This window comes from Podarcis filfolensis (genome assembly GCF_964270895.1).
Source record: "Podarcis filfolensis genome assembly, chromosome: 1".
In the NCBI taxonomy this organism is placed as follows: domain Eukaryota; kingdom Metazoa; phylum Chordata; class Lepidosauria; order Squamata; family Lacertidae; genus Podarcis; species Podarcis filfolensis.
This window is the reverse complement of record NC_139604.1, coordinates 102496032-102518271: the sequence shown is the minus strand read 5'-3', so window position 1 is coordinate 102518271 and position 22240 is coordinate 102496032. Positions and strand designations below refer to the sequence as shown.

Here is a 22240-nt window from a genome sequence, read left to right as displayed (position 1 = left end):
AAATGTTTAGGTTCAATAGTATTTTGTGATTATATACAATGTAGCTATTCTACATACGTGTTAAGAATGGGATAAGTCTACCTTGATTGTAGGGTAAATAGTTAATACACTTTGTAACCTTGAATTTTTTATAAGTAAGATGTGTACGGAGTATAAATTACTGCTGTGATATATTGAATTGTGGACCTGACAGATTTAATAGCCCCAAGCTTAGTGAAATGTCAATATTCATTCTTATTATATGGTGCCTTGTAATGGAACATAAACAAAAATACAAATCACTAACCCAAGGTGGTTAGAGTTTCATTTTGATGGTGGAGGATTTATAGAGAAGGGAGGAAAGCAAGAAAATGAAAAAGGTAAGTATAAGGAATGCCTGTGAGGAGAGCTGGCCCACACATATGGCAAGGTAAGACAACCGTCTCAGGTGGCAGGATCCACAGGGGCAGCAGATCCCAATGCAGAACTTAATCTGCCCTTGTAGTTCTCCACTCATCCCTTCTTCCCTTGCAGGAAAGGAAAGCACTACTTAAATTTGCCTCAGGTACCAAAATGTATTGGGCCGGCCCTCCCTGTGAGCTGACTTTTGGTTGAGGGTATGGACAAAATGTTTGTGGAAAATCTCAGAAGCTTGAAAGATGGATGGTAAAAGGTTTTTGGTGCAACAGATTCCGTGCTAGGATGTATCTTGCAACACGGGCAGAAAGAAGGGTGGGGCAGTGCCATTGTGGGTTTCAAAGGTAAAGTGTGTAGATGTGAAACCCATGAACAACTTTACAGTAGAAGCAATAATTGTGGATAGAACGGGGGAAAGTGAGGCATAACCAGGCAAGTCCCAAGATCAGGTTTTATTCTACCACTGTAGGATTACGTTGTTAATTTTTGTCTCAGTATCTGACTGACTTCTCCCCTATTTCGATTGATCTTTGAATAACCGGTGAGTATGAACATGCTAATATTTTCCCTGTGTCATTAATAAATGCTAGAAAAATAAGGTGCAAGGAACATTGCTGTATTCAAATAAAATTTCTTCCATAATGGTTCAATTTCATTTGCCCTGTTGATTGTCAAATAATACTAGTAATATTTATACCCCTGCAAAATGGAACTGTTAATAGTCCCCAGAGAGGAAGAAAATAAATGCTGAGGTGGTTGATATGGGAAGCAGTGATGTGGGCCATTAATTAGAGTTGAATCCTGAAAAGCAGGGGTGTCATATGTCCCAAGTTCTCACTTCCAGGAGGTGGGGAGGCAGCCTGTCCCGAATAGGGCTGCACACCCCTTTATGAAGCAGATCCACAGCTTGGGGGTTCTCCAGGATTTAACACAGTCACTGAAGGCTTAGGTGGCCCCAGTGGCTAAACGTGCCTTTTTTTAACACCTTGTATGTCAGCCACAACCCCTTTTGGACAGAAATGACTTGGCTGCTGTACTCCACGTTCTGGCAACTTCCAGACTGGATTATTGCAATGTGCTCTATGTGGGACTGTCCTTGAAGATAACTCAGACTTCAGCTGGTCTAAAATGCAACAGCCCAATTACTAGCTGGGGTTCCACTTAGTTCACATATAAACCTGTTTCAAAGCAGCACCCCTGATTATCATTTCACTTCCAGTCCCAATTCAAGGTGCTCACATTAGTGTTTAAAGCCCTAAACCACTCTGGCCCCAAATATCTGAAAGACTTTCTCCCTTCCTTGCAGACCATATTGGGTGTTAAGACTGGCAGAGGGGACTCTCTTGGTAGTTCCACAACTAAGAAGATTGGGATGGTGGTGGCCTGGGAGAGGGATTCTTTCTGGCACATGGGTGAAACACTTAACTTCACTATATAGTTCTTGGCAAATGCTGAAGATGCACCTCTTTACCCTGCCCAGGAAGCAAGCATTTCACTGTCTGGGATAGTGCTATGTAAAGCCTTTTTGTGCCTGTAAAATAGAGCTGTACAAAGCTATACTTTCATAATGGGAACAGCTGCTGTATTTTTACCATTAGAATACACCTACAGCTTATTTTTAATTATGCTACACAACAGAAACTCAAAGAAAGGACACTTGGATTCCTGTACTCATTTGATTTACATTAGTTTTTTTCTCTTAAAAGCCGAACATGCTTAAAACTGTAAGGTCTCCTTGGTTTCTAGCAGCTGGACTATTGGAAGGCTTTAAGGTTTGTAATGTCACCCATACAAGGGAAATTCTTTTTGTAATTGGAGCCTATTCATAAATCTTGCCTGAACTGGTAGCAATGTTAAAATTATACCCTTAGCACCATCTATTGACAATGAAGAGGCTTGCAGCTTAATATCTGTACCTAATTCACACTACACTTACGGAAGCTGAATAAAGTACACATTGGTTATTTTTTATGAATTTGCAGAGTGAGCCTTCTATATTAGTTAAAAGTTTATGTTCTTTCAGATGCAACACCTTTTCGCTATACCTAATAAAAATGTATAAAAACCTTCCTATTCATTTGGTTAGACACAGCTCTCTTGAGAATCCAGGTCATGATGACCCTGGCTACAATCTATTATGCTCAGCAATGCTGGAGGGGTTGCCAATACAACTGCCAAGTGCTCAGTGTGATAGGTTGTGGGTTGGGTTGGCACGACACAATTGCCATTGTGCTCTTCTTAACAGAATAAGACACAGATTATTCTTTCTGCTAAGGGAAAGGACCCACAACTTTATTTTGAAGGAAACCTACAGAACTACCTTCCCTTCTCATTTTTATTTGCTTGTTTCTAGCATCTGTCACATTTAAAACTCTCACTTCACAATTTTTCTAGAGACAGGTAAGCTCAAATATTTCTTCCATCAACTACTATTCCTGTTTTCATTTGCTGAGGGGTAATTTTGTTGGGTGCGGGTAAACTTATGTTCCCTTTCTACAGATAATAGCAACCTGAGGGGAAAGCAGACAATATACTATTCAAGAGAAACACTTTTTCAAAACCAACCTTTGATATCCTCAAATATCTGAAGGGCTGTCATATGGAAGATGCAGCAAACTATTTTTTCTGCTGCTGACCCAAACTGCTGGATTCAAATTACAAGGAGATTATGACTAAACAGAAGACTTGTGGTAAGAGATGCTAAGAGCTATTTGACAATGGAACAGGCTGCCTTGGAAGGTGGTAGACTCTCCTTTATTGGAGGTTTTTAAACAGAGATTGAAAGGCCATCTGTCAGGGATTCTTTAGTTGTGATTCCTGCATTGCAGCAAGGTTGCACTGGATTACCCTTGGGGCCCATTTCAGCTCTAAAGTTCTATGATTCTATTATATGCAGACTTGCTAAGTGCTTTATTCTCTGGATAACCCTTTTGTAATCATCTGTTTATGACAGCAAGGAAGGAAATAAAATTGTTTATACAGTCAAGCTCTGAATTACAAGTTCTGAAAGTCTAGGCTGTAGCTGGTAGATGCAACCATAAGCCTTACTACAATACACATAGTCAGGGCTGTGTGTTCTCTCTCGCTCTTGCTCTCTGCAAAATTCTACAGTTTTCAGTAGCAGAAATTGATCAAGCAATCATGGGGCAGGACAAGAAGCTTTATCAGGCACTGAAATCCTGCCCTTGTAGTATTGTTTTTGTCCATGTTTAAACTCACAGAACATGTTCTTCATTACTTAGTTGGATACTGGTGGCTAAAACTAAGCCAATAGGAATTATCTTTTGGCCATGTTTTACACTCCAGCTGTTTTTATGTATTTGAGTGTTGCTTGTCGGGTTTTTTATATATATATAAAACTACTGTTACTTCTCTGTGAGCCATTAATCTGAGTGTGAGGTAAACATCTCTAAGTAACCCAGAACACACTGATAATGTGTCAGTCAAAATTACTTTTGGATAAGTAAATGCTTACAAGAACTAAACATCTTAATTAAGGAATTGACCTGTAAATATACTTGTTTAGTTTAGGGTTAGGCATGCTCTCTTGTGTCAACTGCCATCCAGAGTTGCTAAGAGCTGCCCATATGTATAAGAGTGCAGCTCTAAGAAGAAAATATTTGCAGTTTACATTCTCAGATTTTACTTAATATTCCCCCCCCCAATCCACCAATTATTTATTAAAAGCTGGTTTTAAAAAGCAAACTTAATTAGCATGCTTCCTATGAACTGTGAACATCTGAAATTTGCAAATGTTAGGTCAGCTGCACGCAATGCAGTGCTCGTACTGCTTCTGTGTAAGGACAGAGGATGTGGAACAGCAGTCTGAGGTGAACCAGTAACTAGGAGACAAGCAAGGCAACAACCACAATACAGCTCAGAAAGACTGTAGTATTCAATATAGCTCAGTTGATAGAGCATGAGACTCTTAATCTCAGGGTTGTGGGTTTGAGCACATGGGGCAAAGAGATTCCAACATTGCAGGGGGTGGAGGAGATGATCCTTGGGGTCCCTTTCAACTCTACAATTCTGTGATTCTGTTGGGAAAAGAGGCTTGAAAGATCCCAAGGCAAGCCTGGGTGGAGGCAGTCTGGTTCTTCAATGAAAAGGCTGCTACTTGCCGTTCAGTGGTTCACCACATGGAGTAGCCACTCAAAGATTTTAGCAGTTCCTGACATCCTGTTTATCTTCAGGGCACTAACATGGACTTGAAGGACTGAACAATGCTGAAAGAGAGGACTGCAGGCTTTAAATAAGAGCAAGGTAGATGTGTCCCTGCAAGGCTGTTTCTGTGCCTACAGCATCACTTGAAGGAGGAAAAAAGCAGGAATGGCTGCAATGTATGTACTTGAACCACTCAAATCAGGTTGAGGTGCAGGACACTCCAGTGACACTCCCATTTCTGGGCCATGCATCTATGAGGCTAGCAATTGTACAACAACAGCACCATTTTATTGCCAGGCTCCTTTGATGCGAATGTGTATTGCAAGTAAGCAATGTGCAGCTGGACTATGGCAGAGTGTGGATCACATGTGTGTTAAAACACTACTGACTTTATCGGATTCACATATTTGTGTATACAGCCAAAAACCACAGATTTCAACCCAGCTATCAATCTGTAATGTGTTCTATGTTAGACAAGTTTTTGGAAGGCTAACCACAGAGGACACAAAAGGCATTTCTAAAGTCGCTCAATAAGCCATATTAATGATTTACTTACTCAGTCCCTCTCACAAAAGGTTTGTTATCACGATGGTAGGAATGACTGGAGTAAATGGAAATGGATTATATGCTCAGAGCTTTCACATAATATGCATATTTAACATTGCTGAGGAAGATCCTTTGGGGAGGCACACACTTGAATTTCTAAAGGGCATTAACTTGTTTGAAGACTGAAGGAAGAACCAATTGAGCCAGAGCCAAGAATGGTGATGTCAGTTGATATAGATGTGGGTTTTTTTTGTCTGTTCCTTCCTCTGGCCATTTGCCCTTCAGATGATATATGGCCTATCGATTCTTCAAATGAAGGACTCTCCTCATTTCAGAAGCAAGAATGTAGGTATTCAACCAATTTTTCTGCCTGTCTTGAAAACCAGCCCTAAAAGTGTGAGGCAGGTAAAGAGGCTCAGTCTGTTCCCAGGAGTAGCGTACGTTTCTTCATAATTGTTTCCTCTACCCAGTTTTGTGTGTCACAAGATCGGGCCAAAAATCTAGCTTGCTTTTGGGTTTAATTCTATGGTGTCTGTACACCAGTGGAACAGATTTCTACTTGTACAATGGACTCTTTCTCCTCCCCTCTGCAGCCCCCTGTGCACCCTCCAAAATCTGCTTTGGAAGGTCAGCCCCCATCCAAGCAGATTTGGGGGAGTGCAGGGGATAGGAGGGGAAGTCCACTGCATGAACAGGTTTGCTTGCACAATGTTGGATTTCAAATGACCTTGAGAAACTGTGAAGCAACACTTGTTTCTTAACTTTTTTTTTTTTGCTTGGCTTCCCACCTCTTCATACAGACCTCAAAGCATGCAGTTAGCTGCACAAAGCATCACCCTTTTTCTTTTAAAAAGACCATATAAACACCATTGTAATGGTCATAGGAGTAGCATGACCAATGTGTATTTTATAACAGAAGCAGTGTGGGTTGATATCAGCCCTTATCACTTGAGTGGTTCTGACCTGGCTGTAGTCTCTACACCTCTGAAGTCCAGGTAAGAGTTAAATTAACACATCTGCTGTGTTGGGCATAAAGATTTTCAATAACGGAGATGCATCCTTACAGCTGCAATCTTAGATTTGTATATCTCACTGAATTTGAAGAGACACTGAGAGTAAAATGTGCACAGGATTGTAGCCATGGTACTTTATTTGCAAAGTGTTTGCCCTCCTAAAACAGTTTGGAAGCGTGGGAATCGGTTGATATTATTATTCGCATTTGACACAGGAGGACGTCTGCCTGAGAGACAATACCTGAACCTCTCAATGGGTCTATTTTTACGTTGCAACACGGGGCAGCTGTGCCGAGATGCCTAAACTAAAGCCTTTCTCTGTCAAATGCTGTGTTCTAGGTAGCGTTGCCCACATGATGGGGGTGCATTTAAACTTGCACTTCCCCACCCGCAGTCCAGGGCAAGACCTGCACCACGCGCTCTTTCTGCACAGATGGATCCGTAGTAGCTGCAAGCTGCCGGAGTGGCGCCTGCGGCCCACAGTCCTACAGAGCACGCGACTCTCAAACTATGACAGTGACCATGGAATCCAATTCGTCCCCCCCCCGCCCCCACTTCTTTTTCACCGTTCATTTCTGACACAAAACCCAAGGTCCTGAAGTGCAGGGAGCGGGGCAAACCATACCCTCCCTACACGGCGTTAAGATTCCTGAGGGAGAAATGACGGCGTGTTTCCTTTTTTTGTTCCTGTCCTAAACATACATACTGCGCGAAGCATGGCTTGCTGCCTCCTCACTTACCAAGCCTCACTTACCGCGCGGGCGTTGCTCTCCATACGCCCGTCCCTCGCCCAGAAATAAGACGCTGCCGCGGACACCCACGGCCGACGCCGAGCTCGAGCTCAGCGGAACCCCCTTGTTCGCCGCTGCCGCCGCCTGTCCCCGCCTTAATCCCGCCCCTCCGGTCTGGGCTGCCTGGCGGGCTAGGCCTGCGCTTGCTGCTGAGGGAACGGAGTTGAGGGCTGGGAGCAGCCATGATGGTAGGTTCCTGCGGAGCTCCCGCCGCCGCCGTGGTGAGCTCTTCTGGCCGGGGGAAGGGGCGGCCGGGGGAGAGCGGCGGGGTCGGAGGCCGGCGGGACTAACCGGTTTCCTTTCTCTCTTTCTCTGTCCGCGGTGGGTGATGCCTCGGTCTCTCTCGCCTTCGCCGCCCGCCTCCGCCCTTTTCTTCTTCGGAGCAGGAAGGCTCGGACGACGGCCCAGATTTCCTTTCCGAGGAGGACCGAGGCGTAAGTGCTGGACGCCCCTGACGGGAGGGGGCTTTCTTCCCTGGCGTGGTGTGGGGCTGGGGGCGGCAGAACAGGTTTCCTTCCGGATGTGTGGGGCTGGCAGCCCCTTTCGGAGTGTGGGGCGGTGGGTGGGGAAGCGAGGGGGGTGAGGCGGCGGCGGCGGCAGCATCATCTCCCGGGAGGCTTCGCCGCCCCCACCCGGTTCTCCTGCTCCTTCTGCCCAGCTTCGGTTCCCTGAAAACTCCGCGCTGTCACGGGTGGTCTGGATGCACCATCATCCTGAGCTGACGCTGGTGACTCTTAACGGAGTTCTCCTCTCGGATTTAAAATATAATAGCGTTATCATTTTATTCATTATTAACATCGAATCCGCCTTGCGTTCTGATTGAAACTGCCACGGCAGGCAGTTGAGATATTATAAACCACCCCGTTGGTCTAGCTGCAAACACTTTTGCTGTTGCTGCAGCTCCCCTGTTGATTTTATTTTATTTTTTGGTCAGCTTTGCAGAGCGACACACTTTAAACCGGTGGGTGTAGTTTGAACCTCTTGGATTGGTAGGCAGTGTGCCTTTGCTTTTGTTGAGAAATGCAGAAAAAGCTTAAAGCTATTTTTTTCAAATACTTTTTGACTGGAAAATTATTGTTTATTCTATATCCCCCCCCCATCTTCTCGCAAATAGCTCCCGGTGGTATCCAGGATTCATCCATTTCCTTGCTCATTTTGTGAATAGGCAGGGGAGCCCCAGGTTGAATTCTCTACTCAGCCATTAAACTCTTTGGTTGACCTTGGGACTTTCACCATCTCTTAGCCCAACCTAAGTCCAACACCCTGGAGTCCATAACATGGTGACTATAAGCAACCTGGTGTCTTTGAGCACTTCCATGCCCCATGCCATTCCCAATTTTTTATATTTATACTTGAGTCATATTTTTTGTTTTGGGGGAGAGCCTCATTTGGGGCTTTTTTGTCTGTATTGTACTTGGTCTGGAGTATGTGTTGATGTTGGGGGAGGGGCAAGTTCTGAGCATCACCAGTTTTTTCTTACATGAAATGGACATTTGGTGTACCCACAGACCCCAAAAGTTGGTGACTATTCAAACTGGCTTTCAAACAAAAGTAAAGAACCAGTGTCATGTGTCCATTGAGGAAAATATATAAACAATAATAAGTGGTTTAAAATGTTTTAGATAGTCGACCCATGCATTTTTTAGCAGGAAATGATCAAAAGAAACTTTTATTGGAGAAGTAAATATTAAAAAGAAATATCAAGCTATGTAACAATAGAAGCCGAAATGTTGATGAGTACAGCAGGACCACTTAAGCTGAAGGAAACTATTCTGCCCCATAGCAGTTGACTAGCAAGACATGGGACAGCTATGGTGGGTGATTCTTGATTCTGCCGCTATTTTCTGTCAGATACAGTTTGGGGAGTCTCATGTTTCTGTTGGTTTAATATTTGTAATCCCAAAAGTGTGTGTAAAAAAACCCCAAACTTTTAAACTGTTCTTAGAAAACTTGCCAGACCATTGTTTAGTTTCTTATTAATTTTATCCTTCACTTTATTTGCTTTTAAACTTGGTATACATTTTAAATTAGTTTTCAAATTGTTATTTAGCAAAGTAAACAATACAAAAATCAATAATATATCCAGCTAAGGGTAGGACATTAAAACCTATACATATTAAATAAAAAACAATGCTAGCAACCATATTTCTGTAGATGACATGAAAGAAATCTAAAGCAAGACTACATGAAATAAAATCCCACCATACTGAATAGAAATGATCAGGATCTTTGTCCCTTGAAGAACCGTAACTTATTTGTTAAGAAGGGAATGTATAAGAACTGGAAGAAAGGGGAAATCACAGAGGAGGAGTAAACACAAGTAGTTAACAGTTGCAGGGGGAAAGTCAGGCTGGCTAAAGCTCAGAATGAGCTCAGGCTTGCAAGAGAAGTTAAAAATAATAATAAAGGTTTCTTCAGCTATGTCCAAAGTAAGAGGAAGAACAAGTACCGTAAGTGGTAGGTCCTCTGCATGGGGAACACAGAGAAATGCTGTTGGGTGACAGAGAAAAGGTGGAACTGCTCAACTTTGCCTCTGTCTTCACCCAAAAGGAAAGCAAGGGAGGGAGCTGCAGCCCAAGATTGGAAAAGAGGTAGTAAGGGAATACATAGCTACTTTAAATGAATTCAGATCCCCAGGGCCTGATGAGCTGCATCCAAAGGTACTAAAGGAGGTTGCGGATGTAATTTCTGAGCCTTTTTTCTTCGAGAATTCTTGAAGAACAGGTGAGGTCCCTACAGACTGGAGTTGGGCAAATGTCCCCATTTTCAGGTATCTGAAGAAGTGTGCATGCACACAAAAGCTTATACCCAGAACAAACTTAGTTGGTCTCTAAGGTGCTACTGGACAGTTTTTTTATTTATGTCGACTGCGTAAGACCAACACGGCTACATACCTGAATCTAGGTAATTCAACAGTCGGTCTGTGAGCATTTGGAAAAGGATGCTGTGATTACTTAGACCCAGCATGGGTTTCTCAAAAATGTCATGCCAGACCAATCTCATTCCTTTTTTGGATGGAATTACAAACTTGGTGGATCAGGGAAATCCTGTGGACATAGTGTATCTTGATTTCAGTAGTACTTTTGATAAAGTCCCTCATGATATTCTCTTGAGGAAGCTGGTAAAATGTGGGTTGAACGAGAGAACTGTTAGGAGGATTTGTAGCTGGTTGACTGACCAAACCCAAAGAGTACTCATTAATGGTTCTTTGTCATCCTGGACAAAAGTGACAAGTGGGGTGCCACAGGGTTCTGTCCTGGGCCCGTTGTTCAACGTCTTTATAAATGATTTGGATGAAGGAATTGAGGCGTTGCTCATCAAATTTGCAGATGACACCAAACTAGGAGGTTTCAGAATCAGAATTCAAATGAGCTTGACAGATTGGAGAACTGGGCTCAAGCTGACAAAATGAATTTCAATAGAGACAAATGTAACATTCTGCACTTGGGCAGGAAAAACCAGATGGGCTGGGGGACACAAATATAGGCTGGGGGACACCTGGCGTACTAGCAGTACATCTAGGGGTCTTGGTGGGTCACAAGCTTAACATGAGTCAACAGTGTGATGCAGCAGCAAAAAAAGCTAATGCTATTCTAGGCTGCAATCATAGAAGTATAGTGTCCAGATCAAGGGAAGTTATAGTATAACTCTATTCTGCCTTAATCAGACCTTACTTGGAATACTGTGTCCAATTCTGGGCACCACAATTTAAGAAGGATGTTGACAAGCTGGAGTGTGTGCAGAGGAGGGCAACCAAGATGATCAAGGGTCTGGAAACTAAGCCTCACGAGGAACGCTTGAAGGAGCTGGGTATGTTTAGCCTGGAAAAGAGGAAACTGAGAGGAGATATGATAGCCATCTTCAAATATCTTAAGGGCTGTCACATGGAGGAGGGAGCATGCTTGTTTTCTCCTGCTCTTGAGGGTAGGATTCGAACCAATGGCTTCCGTTGCAAGAAAGGAGATTCCAACTAAACATTCGAAAAAACTTTCTGACAGTAAGAGCTGTTCAGCAGTGGAACAGACTCCCATGAGAGGTGGTGGACTCTCCTTCCTTAGAGGTTTTTAAACAGAGGTTGGATGGCCATGTGTCATGGATGCTTTAGCTGAGATTCCTGTATTGCAGGGGGTTGGACTACATGACCCTTGGGGTCCCTTTCAGCTCTTAGGATTCTACTATTCTAGTCCAACCCCCTGCAATGCAAGAATCTCAACTAATGCTTCAGGCTCACACTAACCAGTTTCTGCTCCCACATGTGCCTATGCATTTTAGCATGTTATGATAGCTGCATCTGAAATGATATTTGTGCCATACTCTTATTTAGGATTCATGCATAACTACATCTAGTAAGATTTTTTTTACATGTGGATGTGAATGTTTGCAGGATTTAATTTCTGATTCAATAAGGCAGAGGGCCTTATGTCAAAGCGATAAACAACTACCTGACATTCAGAAGACATCTTAAGGCAGCCCTGTTCAGGGAAGTTTTTAATGTGTGATATTTTACTGTATTTTTGGTTCCTATGGAAGCCGCCCAGAGTGGCTGGGGAGGCCCAACCAGATGGGCAGGGTATAAATAAATTATTATTATTATTAATAATAATAATAATAATAATAATAATATTATTATTAATGTATGTGCCATTGAAAGTTTTAGAGACTTTGTTTCCTAAATTGGTTTGGAATCTGAAAGAACACCCCCCTATGCAAAATATTCTCCAAAACACTGTCTAGCAATTAATAGACCACAGGGTAAAAAGGTAAAGGTACCCCTGCCCGTACGGGCCAGTTGTGTCTGACTCTGGGGTTGCGCGCCCATCTCGCTTAAGAGGCCGGGGGCCAGCGCTGTCCGAGGACACTTCCGGGTCACGTGGCCAGAGTGACAAGCTGCATCTGGCGAGCCAGCGCAGCACACGGAAACGCCATTTACCTTCCCGCTAGTAAGCAGTCCCTATTTATCTACTTGCACCTGGGGGTGCTTTCGAACTGCTAGGTTGGCAGGCGCTGGGACCGAGCAACGGGAGCGCATCCCGCTGCGGGGATTCGAACCGCCGACCTGACGATCGGCAAGTCCTAGGCGCTGAGGTTTAGACCACAGGGTAGCTTAGTCATAATTTGTGTCACAGTAAATCTATTGGTCTTTAAAGTGTCACAAAACTCATTTTAGTTTGCTACATTCCCTTCATATTTTAGTATATGTTGGAAAGAAAAAGTGTGTGAGGTCTTTTCCAAAACTGTGATATTCTACTGTACATCACCTAGAGAGACTATTCATCTCCTTACTCAGCATAGGATTGTGTGTTCAGAAACATCAGAGGTATCCTAGCTTTCTTAACGATCTAAATAATTGGTACATTTAGAGGTAGCGTGCAAAGTTTTGGTAAGCCTGTAATAGAATTTTGTAACATACATTTTTTCCACTTGCATCCATCTCCATGTAATGCATGAAATGTACTGCATTTGACAAGGGCTTTTAGCTATATTTCAGATTCCACCTTTTCTTCACCTTTCTTTTAATGCAGGCTTTATTCTAAGTTGCTCTGAACAACTGCTGGATAGGCCAGTGATATAACTCTATTATTCTAGAATCTTCTAACAAATTTACTGTAGCATCAGGGACTACCACCTCTGCTCATTTTGCTCGCCAACCCCATTCTCTGCCCTTTACATCTGATCAACCCCCCACTCCCTTTGCACCTTTCCAAATCTACCCCTCACCAACCCCCAACTCCTCCTTAACCTTGCCAAACCCATCTTCTCCAAGCTGTGCAGCCCCCTTCCCTCATCTTGCACCTCGTCCAAACTGCAGCCTGGGCAAGCCACAGAGAAACAGTCAAGGCAGAAAGGGGCAGCTCTACAGCCACTGTCTTGCTCCACTGCCACTTCCCTCTTCTTCAGCTTCCAACGTGGCAGAAGCTGAAATGGTGTTGTCAGTGTGAGGTGGGTAGCGGCAGCAGAGCAGGATGATTGCTGTGGAGCTGTCCTGGCTGTTCTTCTATGGCTTGCCCAAGTCACTTGCTCACCTGCCTTCCCATCTGCCTGGGCCACCCACCTCCTGTTCTCTTGACAAGCTGCAGTTGGCATGGCTGCCACTTGGCAGCCATGCCAACTGCAGCATGATGATATTCTTACTATCTTATTAAATAGTTAATTACATAGCCTTTTGTAGTCTACAGTCTACTTCTTCAGGAGCATGGGATGTTTGTCTACCAAACCATTCACAAGGTCAGGTTTGTCATAACAAAATGATCCTAGAATATTTTGTACAGGGAATATCTGCTTGCATAAATATTGCTTCATATGAACTGTGTTGTTAATGACTATAGCCAGCTTTTTAAGGAGCAATTACCTCAGCTGAAACAACAATTTATTTAGTTGCTACAGACACTGGAATTGCCTTGGAAATGTGGCAGTTCTGTGTTGTTGGCCCAGTTTCTTTGCTCTTCTGGAGAGCATCATGTGGATGCAAAACTGGTTTTGTAAACTAGCCCAAAGTGAGAATTTCTGCAGCATATAAGCATTTCTTGGGAAATTTCTAGTTTATTATTTTATGCGGAACTTCTCCCCTAAGGGAGTCAGGCAAACTTGCACAACTGTTCATAATTATTATAAATAGTTTTCCCTACCCCACCCTCATATTGCAGGGTTAATTTGGAAAGTGAAGTAACATTTGAAACATAGCTTTTCTTTTAATTTACTATTTTAGTTTTTCTTTCTTACTCAACCTATCATGCTGGTAAGAATCCTATGACTTGCCAAGTTTTGAGAGTGGCACATACAAGAATAAAAGTAGCAAGTGCTTAGCTGTCAACTTTTCCCTTTTCTTGCGAGGAATCCTATTCGGAATAAGGGAATTTCCCTTAAAAAAAGGGAAACATTGACAGCTATGCAAGTGTAACTTTATAAACAAAACTCTTTTATTTAAAAAAATCATTGTTCTCTACGAACATTTAAAGACCTGTTTGTAAGGAGCATAGCCCAAGTTCTGTTAGTTTTTTTTAACCAAGTAAATAATGGCTAGGCTTTATAAGTGGCTAGGCTTTACAAGATAATAATAATAATATAATAATGGCTAGGCTTTATAATGGCTAGGCTTTACAAGAAAGAAGATTCCACCTAAACATTAGGAAGAACTTCCTGACAGTAAGAGCTGTTCGACAGTGGAATTTGCTGCCAAGGAGTGTGGTGGAGTCTCCTTCTTTGGAGGTCTTTAAGCAGAGGCTTGACAAGCATATGTCAGGAGTGCTCTGATGGTGTTTCCTGCTTGGCAGGGGGTTGGACTCGATGGCCCTTGTGGTCTCTTCCAATTCTATGATTCTATGATTCTAAGTCTTATTCTCAGTTTTAAACTTGCAAACCTTCACTGTTTTGTCTGGTTTAGTTGCTGCATCCTATTTCCTTGCTCTAATTCCAAGACTACCATGCACTATTATTTTTACCAGTTTGATAAGAGGGCATCATATGAATACAGAAAATTGGGTTCTTACAGTCCCAAATTGTCATTTGGGTGATTTGTTTAAAAGCGGAATGTTTTGATATAAAGTGTGAACATCTTAGATGCTAGGAATACAGCTATGTCAGTGACCATAGTGCTATCAAATTCAACATATATGTAAGTGGACAATTGGCAAGAAAATCAAACACGGTAATTTCTGACTTCAGACAAGGAAATGTCCCCAAAACAAGGGGGTTGGTTTAAAACAAAGTTTAAAGGGAAAGTGAAGAGGGTAAAATATCTTTAGAATGCATGTGGGGGTTGTTCAAAACCACAATATTAGAAGCTGCAGCAGATCATGAAAGGTACAATCAGGGCTAAGAGATGCCAGCGTGGTTAACAAGCAGAGCCAATGAAGCTTTTAAAGGCAAGAAAGCTTTCTCCAGATAGTGTCTTGTTTAATTGAGGAAAACAGAAAGTATCACAAACATTAGCAAAAGAAGTGTAAGTGGGGTGGAAAAAATGTATCTGAGGAGGACATTATATTTTTAGCAAAGAACAACAAGAATGTCTGTTCCATGGAAACTGGTAAACTGGTGGAAAGTATTATTATAGATGGGTTATAGCTTAGCATATAGAAGAACCAATGTTGTAGAAATAGAACCAGCATGCCTTCTTCAAGGTTAGTCATGTCTCATTAACCTTTTAGAATTATTTAAAAGTGTCAATAAGCAGATAGATAAAGGTGACCCAGCCAACATGGTGTACTTATACTTTTTAAAAGCTTTTGATAATGTTGGTTACCAAAGACTCCTGAGTTACTTTAGTAGTTGTGGAATAAGAGGAAAGATCTGCTTATGGGTCAGAAGCATGCTTCTGGGTATTACCAGTGAGGAAGCTGTGACATTCAGGTCCTATTCACAGTCTTTGCATAGGCATCTGTTGCCACTGTGAGAACAGGATGATGAATTAGATGTACATTTGGTCTGACCTAGCAAGGCTGCTCTTGTTATTCTTTAAAAATACCTACCAATGTTGCTAACAGTTTTGCATAATTGAATTCTTTCTGCTCTTTTCCCGTTATTTTCCCTAATACAGGCTTTTCTCAATTTCCACTTGACTTCTAGTCTGTTTCTGCAAGTCATGTTTGTGTTTCAGCTTTTCCTTCTGTATTGCTAGACCATCCGTTGAGTCACTTTTCTTTGGAAAGAGGTTTCAAACTCCATATGGTGAACTGAGTGCATTGTTCTTAAGTCAGTACTCAGAAGGACAATAAGTTACTCCCTAACAGTTCACTAAGTTCCTTCAACTTTCAGTTTGTTCTCTATGCTGATTAGAAAGTGTTTCACTTAAGGAGAATTAAGACTTCAAAGAAGGATCATGGGGTATGCTTACAGAATTTTTGATTAGACTATGGCCTGCTATTTAACTTTTATTTTATTTTGTATCTCTGCGTGTTTGCATACAGTGTTGTGGGTTTTCTGGGAAGCTGCAATTTGGGAAAAATCCTATGTGAATTTAAGTAATTTGTACCAGAAAAGAATTTTGCATTGGAAAAATGTCTAACGCTCTAGGCAGGGTGGGCCAACATGCAGCCCTCTACACCTTTTTTGGGTGTCCTTGAGCAACATTTGATGCCACCCCCATCCCAGCCCTCCTGTTGTCTTCCCAAAGCCAAGTAAGCAAGGTGCTGGGCTTTGGGAAGGAGGCAGGAGGGTTCTGATATAGTCCTAGATTCCTCCCATCTCCTTCCTAAAGTCTAGTTAGCACTTTCACAGCTTCCCCCCAACCCTGTGCAACAAGGCAGTGTATGGCCCACAAGTTCCGTGTCAAAGAACTCTTGTGGCCCACTTGGTGTGAAAAGTTGGACTGCCTTACTCTATGGAGAGTGATCCAATTTAGCATATTTAGTTAGCTTTCTTTACCAAAATGCACACAAGCACTTTGAAACTGCCAAGCTTGTCTAATGTTGTGTTTGAACAGGGCCATCTTAACTGTTGCTGCTAGGGGTGCATGGCACCTGGGCGCTGGGCTCTCAGGGACGCCAAGCTGAGAGTCCATGGCCAAGCGTTGGAGTCTGGGGAAGAGCCACCAACAGCCGAGCGGAGCAGAGCCCGTTGGAGTGTGCAGGCTCTGCTGTGAGCGGCTCTTCCCCAGACTCTGAACTCGCACCGAGCCGCCCGCAGCAGAAGAGCACGCGGCGCTCCGACAGGCTCTGCTCTGCTTGGCTGTCAGCTCTTGCCCCAGCTGCATGGCGGCTAACCGTTTCAGCACCATGCCAGGAGCACCGTATAACGTTGTGGGCGCTGCGCGACACATCCTATTGCATACGCAGAGCTGTGGGTTCCTTTGCTGGCTTTCCCGCTGTCAGTGTACCCTGCCATGCAGTGGGGGGGGGGGCAGCAGGCAGGCAGCGCAGCGACTGTGCCGCCCAGCATTTTGTCCTCCCCAGCATGGAACCCGCACTCACCTTCGTACACCCCTGTGCTTGGAGCGTTGGCTGGCATCCCCGTTGGTTGGTGCCATGAGTCCCTGCATCCCACAACCGTTCTAAAGGTAAACAGCTATTTCCTAAAAAAAAGGTCAACAACTTAAAAAGGTCGACAACTCTGGGCAACCTAGGGGCGCCAGGCGGATCTTTGCACCCTGTGCTGCATATGCTTAAGACGGCCCTGTGTTTGAAGTTGACATCCATTGTTACTAATGAACTTGGGAAACTTATTTTGGGAAAACATTCTGCTCAGCGTCACTACATGAATATATCTGCCACTTGAGGGTAATACTTCATGCATTTGGACAAAGTGAAACTGCAATATTCTACACAATGACAAAGTTCCATACAACATTATTATAATAATCAGGATATCCTACTACATGATATATTGTCCTGCCCTTTACATATAGGGTAGAATTGTGGTCAGGGGGGATCTAGAAATCCCAGGGGTGTCTGGAATGTTGGTGCAGGGGCACATTATCTTCAAAATGCACGCTATCAAGTTCTGGATTAATGCATTGCATTTGAAACAACTATAAAATGCACACTTGCTCAGAGTACTAGTATTAATATCTGGATTTTTTAATACTATTGTATGTGAGAAATTTGTTGGGGATCACTCATCTGGGCACAGATGCCTGCTACTCTGCCTTTAAGTACATCTTGATCTGCAGAAATAGACTAGATAGTGCTCACCTCCATGCCTGTGAAAGCTTCTATCATCTACTAACATTTGCAGATAAATCGCTATTAAAGGTTGAGGAGCAGAGGCTGGTAAAAAATATTGGCAACTGCATTTAGATTAGTGTCCTCCTAAATAGTGTCAAGTTGCAATCATATCCCTGCATTTGTGAGAACAGAAGGGCTACATTAGATTTGCATAGTGTTGTCCACTCTTGCCGGCATCATGGCCACCTAGAAAGGATTTAGGGGTCAAAATTAACTGGGTCTATATAAGTTGAGCACTGTAGCATGCAACATGGGCTGAACTAGTGGCATAGTGCTGCACATAGGATACCAAAGAAGCTTCCTTTGTTGCTGTAAGTGGGAAAAATAGGTGCTTTAAAGGTTTGGGTTTTTTTAATCATTCCAGACCAAAAGTATTTTAGCAGTTGGTCTTGAGAATGTATTGAATGATGCAGACAAGAGTTCTGGAGTATAAATGTTGCTCAAGATTCAGTGTTTGAACAAACATTGCTGTTGCACTTAGGTTCGCTAGAGTAGTGCTCATTAGGGTGGGGCTTCCTGTTGCTAACAGTCTGGTTCGAAACTCTGAAGTAAGTCCTACTGAGTGCAGTGGGACTGGGAAATACTGTTTAGGATTTCAGCCTTTGGAAGTCTTTTTCTGTGTCTTGTGTGTTTCCACACATACACATCTGCAGCTCTGCCCCAGAACCTTTATTTTAAAAGTCCGGTTACAGTGCTCTGTAGAAACAGGTTAATGGAGGGTACTTATCCTTGCAGATGACAAAAGTGCTGTCATTACATTGTGCTTTAACTGAGCTGCTGCAATATTAAAACTTTTCTTATATTATCTGGTGCTGCATGAGAAGCAGAAAAAAATAGGACTGGAATCTTACTTTCTGACCCAAAGGCAAAGCCCACACATTATAAAATGTCAAGTTTGATTTATGCATGGAAACTATTTTGGAAGAAAAGAAAACGTGGGCTCTCACTGAAAGGTCTGGACCAGGGATGCAGTTTTCAGCACAATTAGTGCAAAGCTTTATGTGGTAACTTTTAAAAAGGAGGTTCTTATGGTTATGTAAATTTGAGTGTGCATTTCTTTCAAAAAGAAGCAAGGCTCTAATGTTTAGTTCATGTGTTTTATTTTTTCTGGGAATGTGATTAGGGAACTGCTGGCAATGTATAGATGAGTAGTATTATTCTTACTTAGGATGTTTGGTGCAAGTGCTGAAGGAGGCAGCTGCATAAAGATGGGTAGATGGGTGAGGCCTTTAAGTTTCTAGAGCAGACTTGCTCACTGCAAGACCCATGAGTTTATTATCACCACCTCCCTGACTACTTAAAATTCCAACAGAGAAACAAGCACACATGGTTTATGACCCTTTCCAATTATTAATTAAATTTATTACCTGCCCTTCACAAGCAGGTCCCAGGGCAGGTTACAACAGTTTAAAATTAATTATTTAAAAGAGTTAAAACAAATTACAGCCATGGGGATAGGGTGGATCCTGAAAAACATCCACATCTCAGGTGTCAAAAGTCATGATAAAGCCTTCAGCTTCATTTATGGAACCGTCTAAGCCCCTTTTCCAGTATAAATCCACTGCAGCATGAAAACTAATGTGGCTGGCCAAGAATGGGTTTAAAGGGAAAGCATTTTTCCTACAGTTCTAAGGTTAATGCAGCAATATGGCCCTCTTTGGTTAAGAAATGTAAAAATGGCTGTTGGGAGTAATTTGTCCACTTCAGAGAGTTGGTAAACCATGGAGCATTGTGCATTAATGTATATCTCTTTTCAACTAGTTGCTATATGTATTGTTCCATCTACTTCATTGATGGGGAACATCTGTCCTCCAGCTTCTATCTGGCCTTCAGAACTTTTCCCTGGACCACACCCCTCACCAGCCCTACTTTGCTCCCTCCTTGAGTGTTTTTGTTTGGTTGGGATATGTCCTTGAACTCCATTCAGGGTTTTACTTGCCTAGATGGAGGATGTGAGAGTGCATATAGAAACTAGCCTATAATAAAATTCTAAAATTCACGTTTGATGCTCTGCCCTTTTTAAAAAAAAACCGAGCCGCTTGGAATTCAGCATAGGCTTGAGTGCCTACCATATCGTTTAAATGGGACTTTAGATAACATTCTGAATAGGATTGCATTCTGTGTTGGCTTACTAAAGCTAAAAAGAAAATAAATGGACAATACTTAGTTACCGGTAAATATTACACTAATTTCACCTACTCTATGACTTACAAGGTTTCCTTTTGTTGTAATATTTCTAAAACTAAAGGGCATACAAAACTATAATCTGAACTTCTGTTGATCTTGTTTTATGGCTTTAAATAAACGTGAACTCCTTTTTTTCTTTAGCTTAGAGCAGTCACTGTAGATCTGCAAACTGATGCTGCCTTGCAAGTGGATATTTCTGATGCCCTTAGTGAAAGGGACAAAGTGAAGTTTACCGTCCATACAAAGGTAAAACCAGCTTGAGGTCTAGGTATTTTACTTCCGTTCGATGAATTTTTATTTATAAAACTATCTATCAACAGACAAAATAATAGCTTCTCATTCAAGGCCACAATCACATTTATTAGATATCAGTTCTCTTGGTTTCAGTAGGACTAAATCATGTAAAAATGTTTAGGATTAGGATGAAAAACACACTTGTTGTCTGTCAGAAATTCTAGCTCTATATGTGGTGTACTGAGTGTGTATAAAATACACACACATACAATCATGTATGTGAAAATATTGATTTGATTGGTTGTGGGGTTTTTTAAATATAGTGTTTCAAGTAGTCCAACATGCTGTTAGAAAAGCACGTTTTCTATTGTCCTTAGTTTCATGTATTGTGTCCGAGGCGCACAATTTAGCAAAAAGGTTTTTAAATATTTGTTTTGGGGCAGAAAGTACGTTATTGCTTTTCTGAGTATTGTATGCATTTCATATTAAAGATAGTGTTTCATTTTTTGCAGTAAATCTAAGTGATTGAATTTTTAGCTTGTGCCATTTACTACTTCCTTCCTCATTTTTTGTTGTTGTTTTGCAGAGTTCTTTACCAAATTTTAAACAAAATGAATTTTCAGTTGTCCGACAACATGAAGAGTTTATTTGGCTTCATGATTCCTTTGTGGAGAATGAAGATTATGCAGGCTACATTGTAAGTGCTTATTTTCCAAAGAATTGTAAGTAGAGAAGCACTAGCTTTTAAAGTGAATCATGAAATTCTTTACAACTTTAAGGAACTTGCATATTCGTGGGAAACTAATGCCCACCGCAGCAAAATTGATATACTCTGTCAAGTAGGGAAGAGCAGAGCACCCTCTAAAACAGCTGAGTTATTCTTTGGAGTAGTAGTTAATTGATGAACCATTGCTCCAGCACCTGGAAGAGCAGGACTGCTCTAGTGGTCATTATACCTCTTCTTAGGAGGATGTTGGTGCCTTGTTCTCTCATTCAAAGCTTCTTGCTTGGAATAGGTGCTTCGCTAGAATATCTACATAATAACACTGATAGTGGGTGACATCTAAGTGCAGGAGGCAGTATGTGTCAGTGCACTATGGGCTGGGGGGTCTCCTGGGGCCTAACATTTGACCTTTGTGCTGCTGCACAGCAAAGCATTCAGCTAATTTTCTTGAGGTTTATATATTGTGTAACTTATGGTCTCATTAATTTTACTTTGTAGAAAAATTGCTGAGGATTATGAATTGGTTATGTATAGATTTGACATTGTGTTTGAATGTTGTGGTTTGTCACTGGTAAGTGGTTAGGACTTAAAGTGCAGTGACTTTTTAAAAGTTGCTTGTCTGTGGTATAGACTTTCCAGTAATCCTGTCTGATTTTTGTTGGAATACTTCTAAATAAATTCAGAACTGCCAAGAAGAATAATTTCTATTGAAAAGCTCTCTGTACTAAGGTATGTGAACGTGTGATGCCTAGCTGTTCTAAAACTTTATACTGACCGTTTTGGGTTTTAATGCTTTGTTAAACATTAAAAGTGCTTTTGTTAAACATTAAAAGTAATATTAGGAACTAAATCTAACCTTAAGAAGCCCACTAATTAGAATAGGTGAATCAAGCGCAGCAGCTTTAAATATAGTACAAGCAAATAATTGCATTTTTAAAATAACACTTCACATCTATATGCACAGCTAACTCTATCATGAGGCAACATTTTCCCCCAACAACTTTGGTAGCATGGAGTGTGAAGCAATTAGACTTTACTGTCCAGGACTGTTTATATTGTCCTTACTTGAATGGACAATACGTCCATCTCCTTTGATATATACCTGAAAGAGGTTTTTAGGATTCGCTCAATTTTTTGATGTTAAATTATAGAATCACAGAATTGTAGAGTTGGAAGGCACTGCGAGGGTAATCTAGTCCAACCCGCTGCAGAGCAAGAACCTTTGCCCAACATGGGATTCAAATCCACAATCTTGAGATCAAGAGTCTCGTACTCCACCAGCTGAGCTATTGGGTTAACTGTTATGTATTATATGGGGATACATATCTTCTTTGTGTGTGGAATATCTTTCTTGTCTGTTCATTGGGGAATTATAAGGTTAACTTGTGAAACCTGGAACTGCCCCTGGGGTTCAACTGGGAAGACAGAATTTCGTTACAGAAGAGAAGTTTGGCACATCTCTTGTCTGAGGGGCTCCATGACTACCTATAGCCTAGCGGGAGGGGCCTGCCAAAGGCAGAAGGAGTC

The 22240-nt window shown here is 42.0% G+C and overlaps 1 protein-coding gene and 1 long non-coding RNA gene across 4 annotated transcripts in view; one reads left to right on the top strand and one right to left on the bottom strand.

Moving 5' to 3' along the window:
• Positions 1-5091: 5091 nt before the first annotated feature.
• LOC310766410 lies at positions 5092-6997 on the bottom strand. Its single transcript, XR_014550136.1, has 2 exons — positions 6860-6997; positions 5092-5494 (listed from the first exon to the last, which is right to left on the bottom strand). It is a non-coding gene; the product is annotated as an uncharacterized lncRNA (long non-coding RNA).
• The window catches only part of SNX6 (sorting nexin 6), a 29653-nt gene continuing 14375 nt past the window's right edge, over positions 6963-22240 (top strand). The window contains exons 1-4 of one of the 3 annotated variants that reach the window (XM_083618151.1): positions 6963-7098; positions 7297-7344; positions 19897-20001; positions 20576-20686. In XM_083618151.1, the coding sequence (XP_083474277.1) occupies positions 7093-7098; positions 7297-7344; positions 19897-20001; positions 20576-20686 (270 nt within the window). In that variant the 5' untranslated portion in view covers positions 6963-7092. Of the gene's footprint in view, positions 7132-7296; positions 7345-8564; positions 8725-19896; positions 20002-20575; positions 20687-22240 lie in introns of those variants that run through there. The other 2 variants (XM_083618150.1, XM_083618152.1) reach the window with 2 other exon arrangements.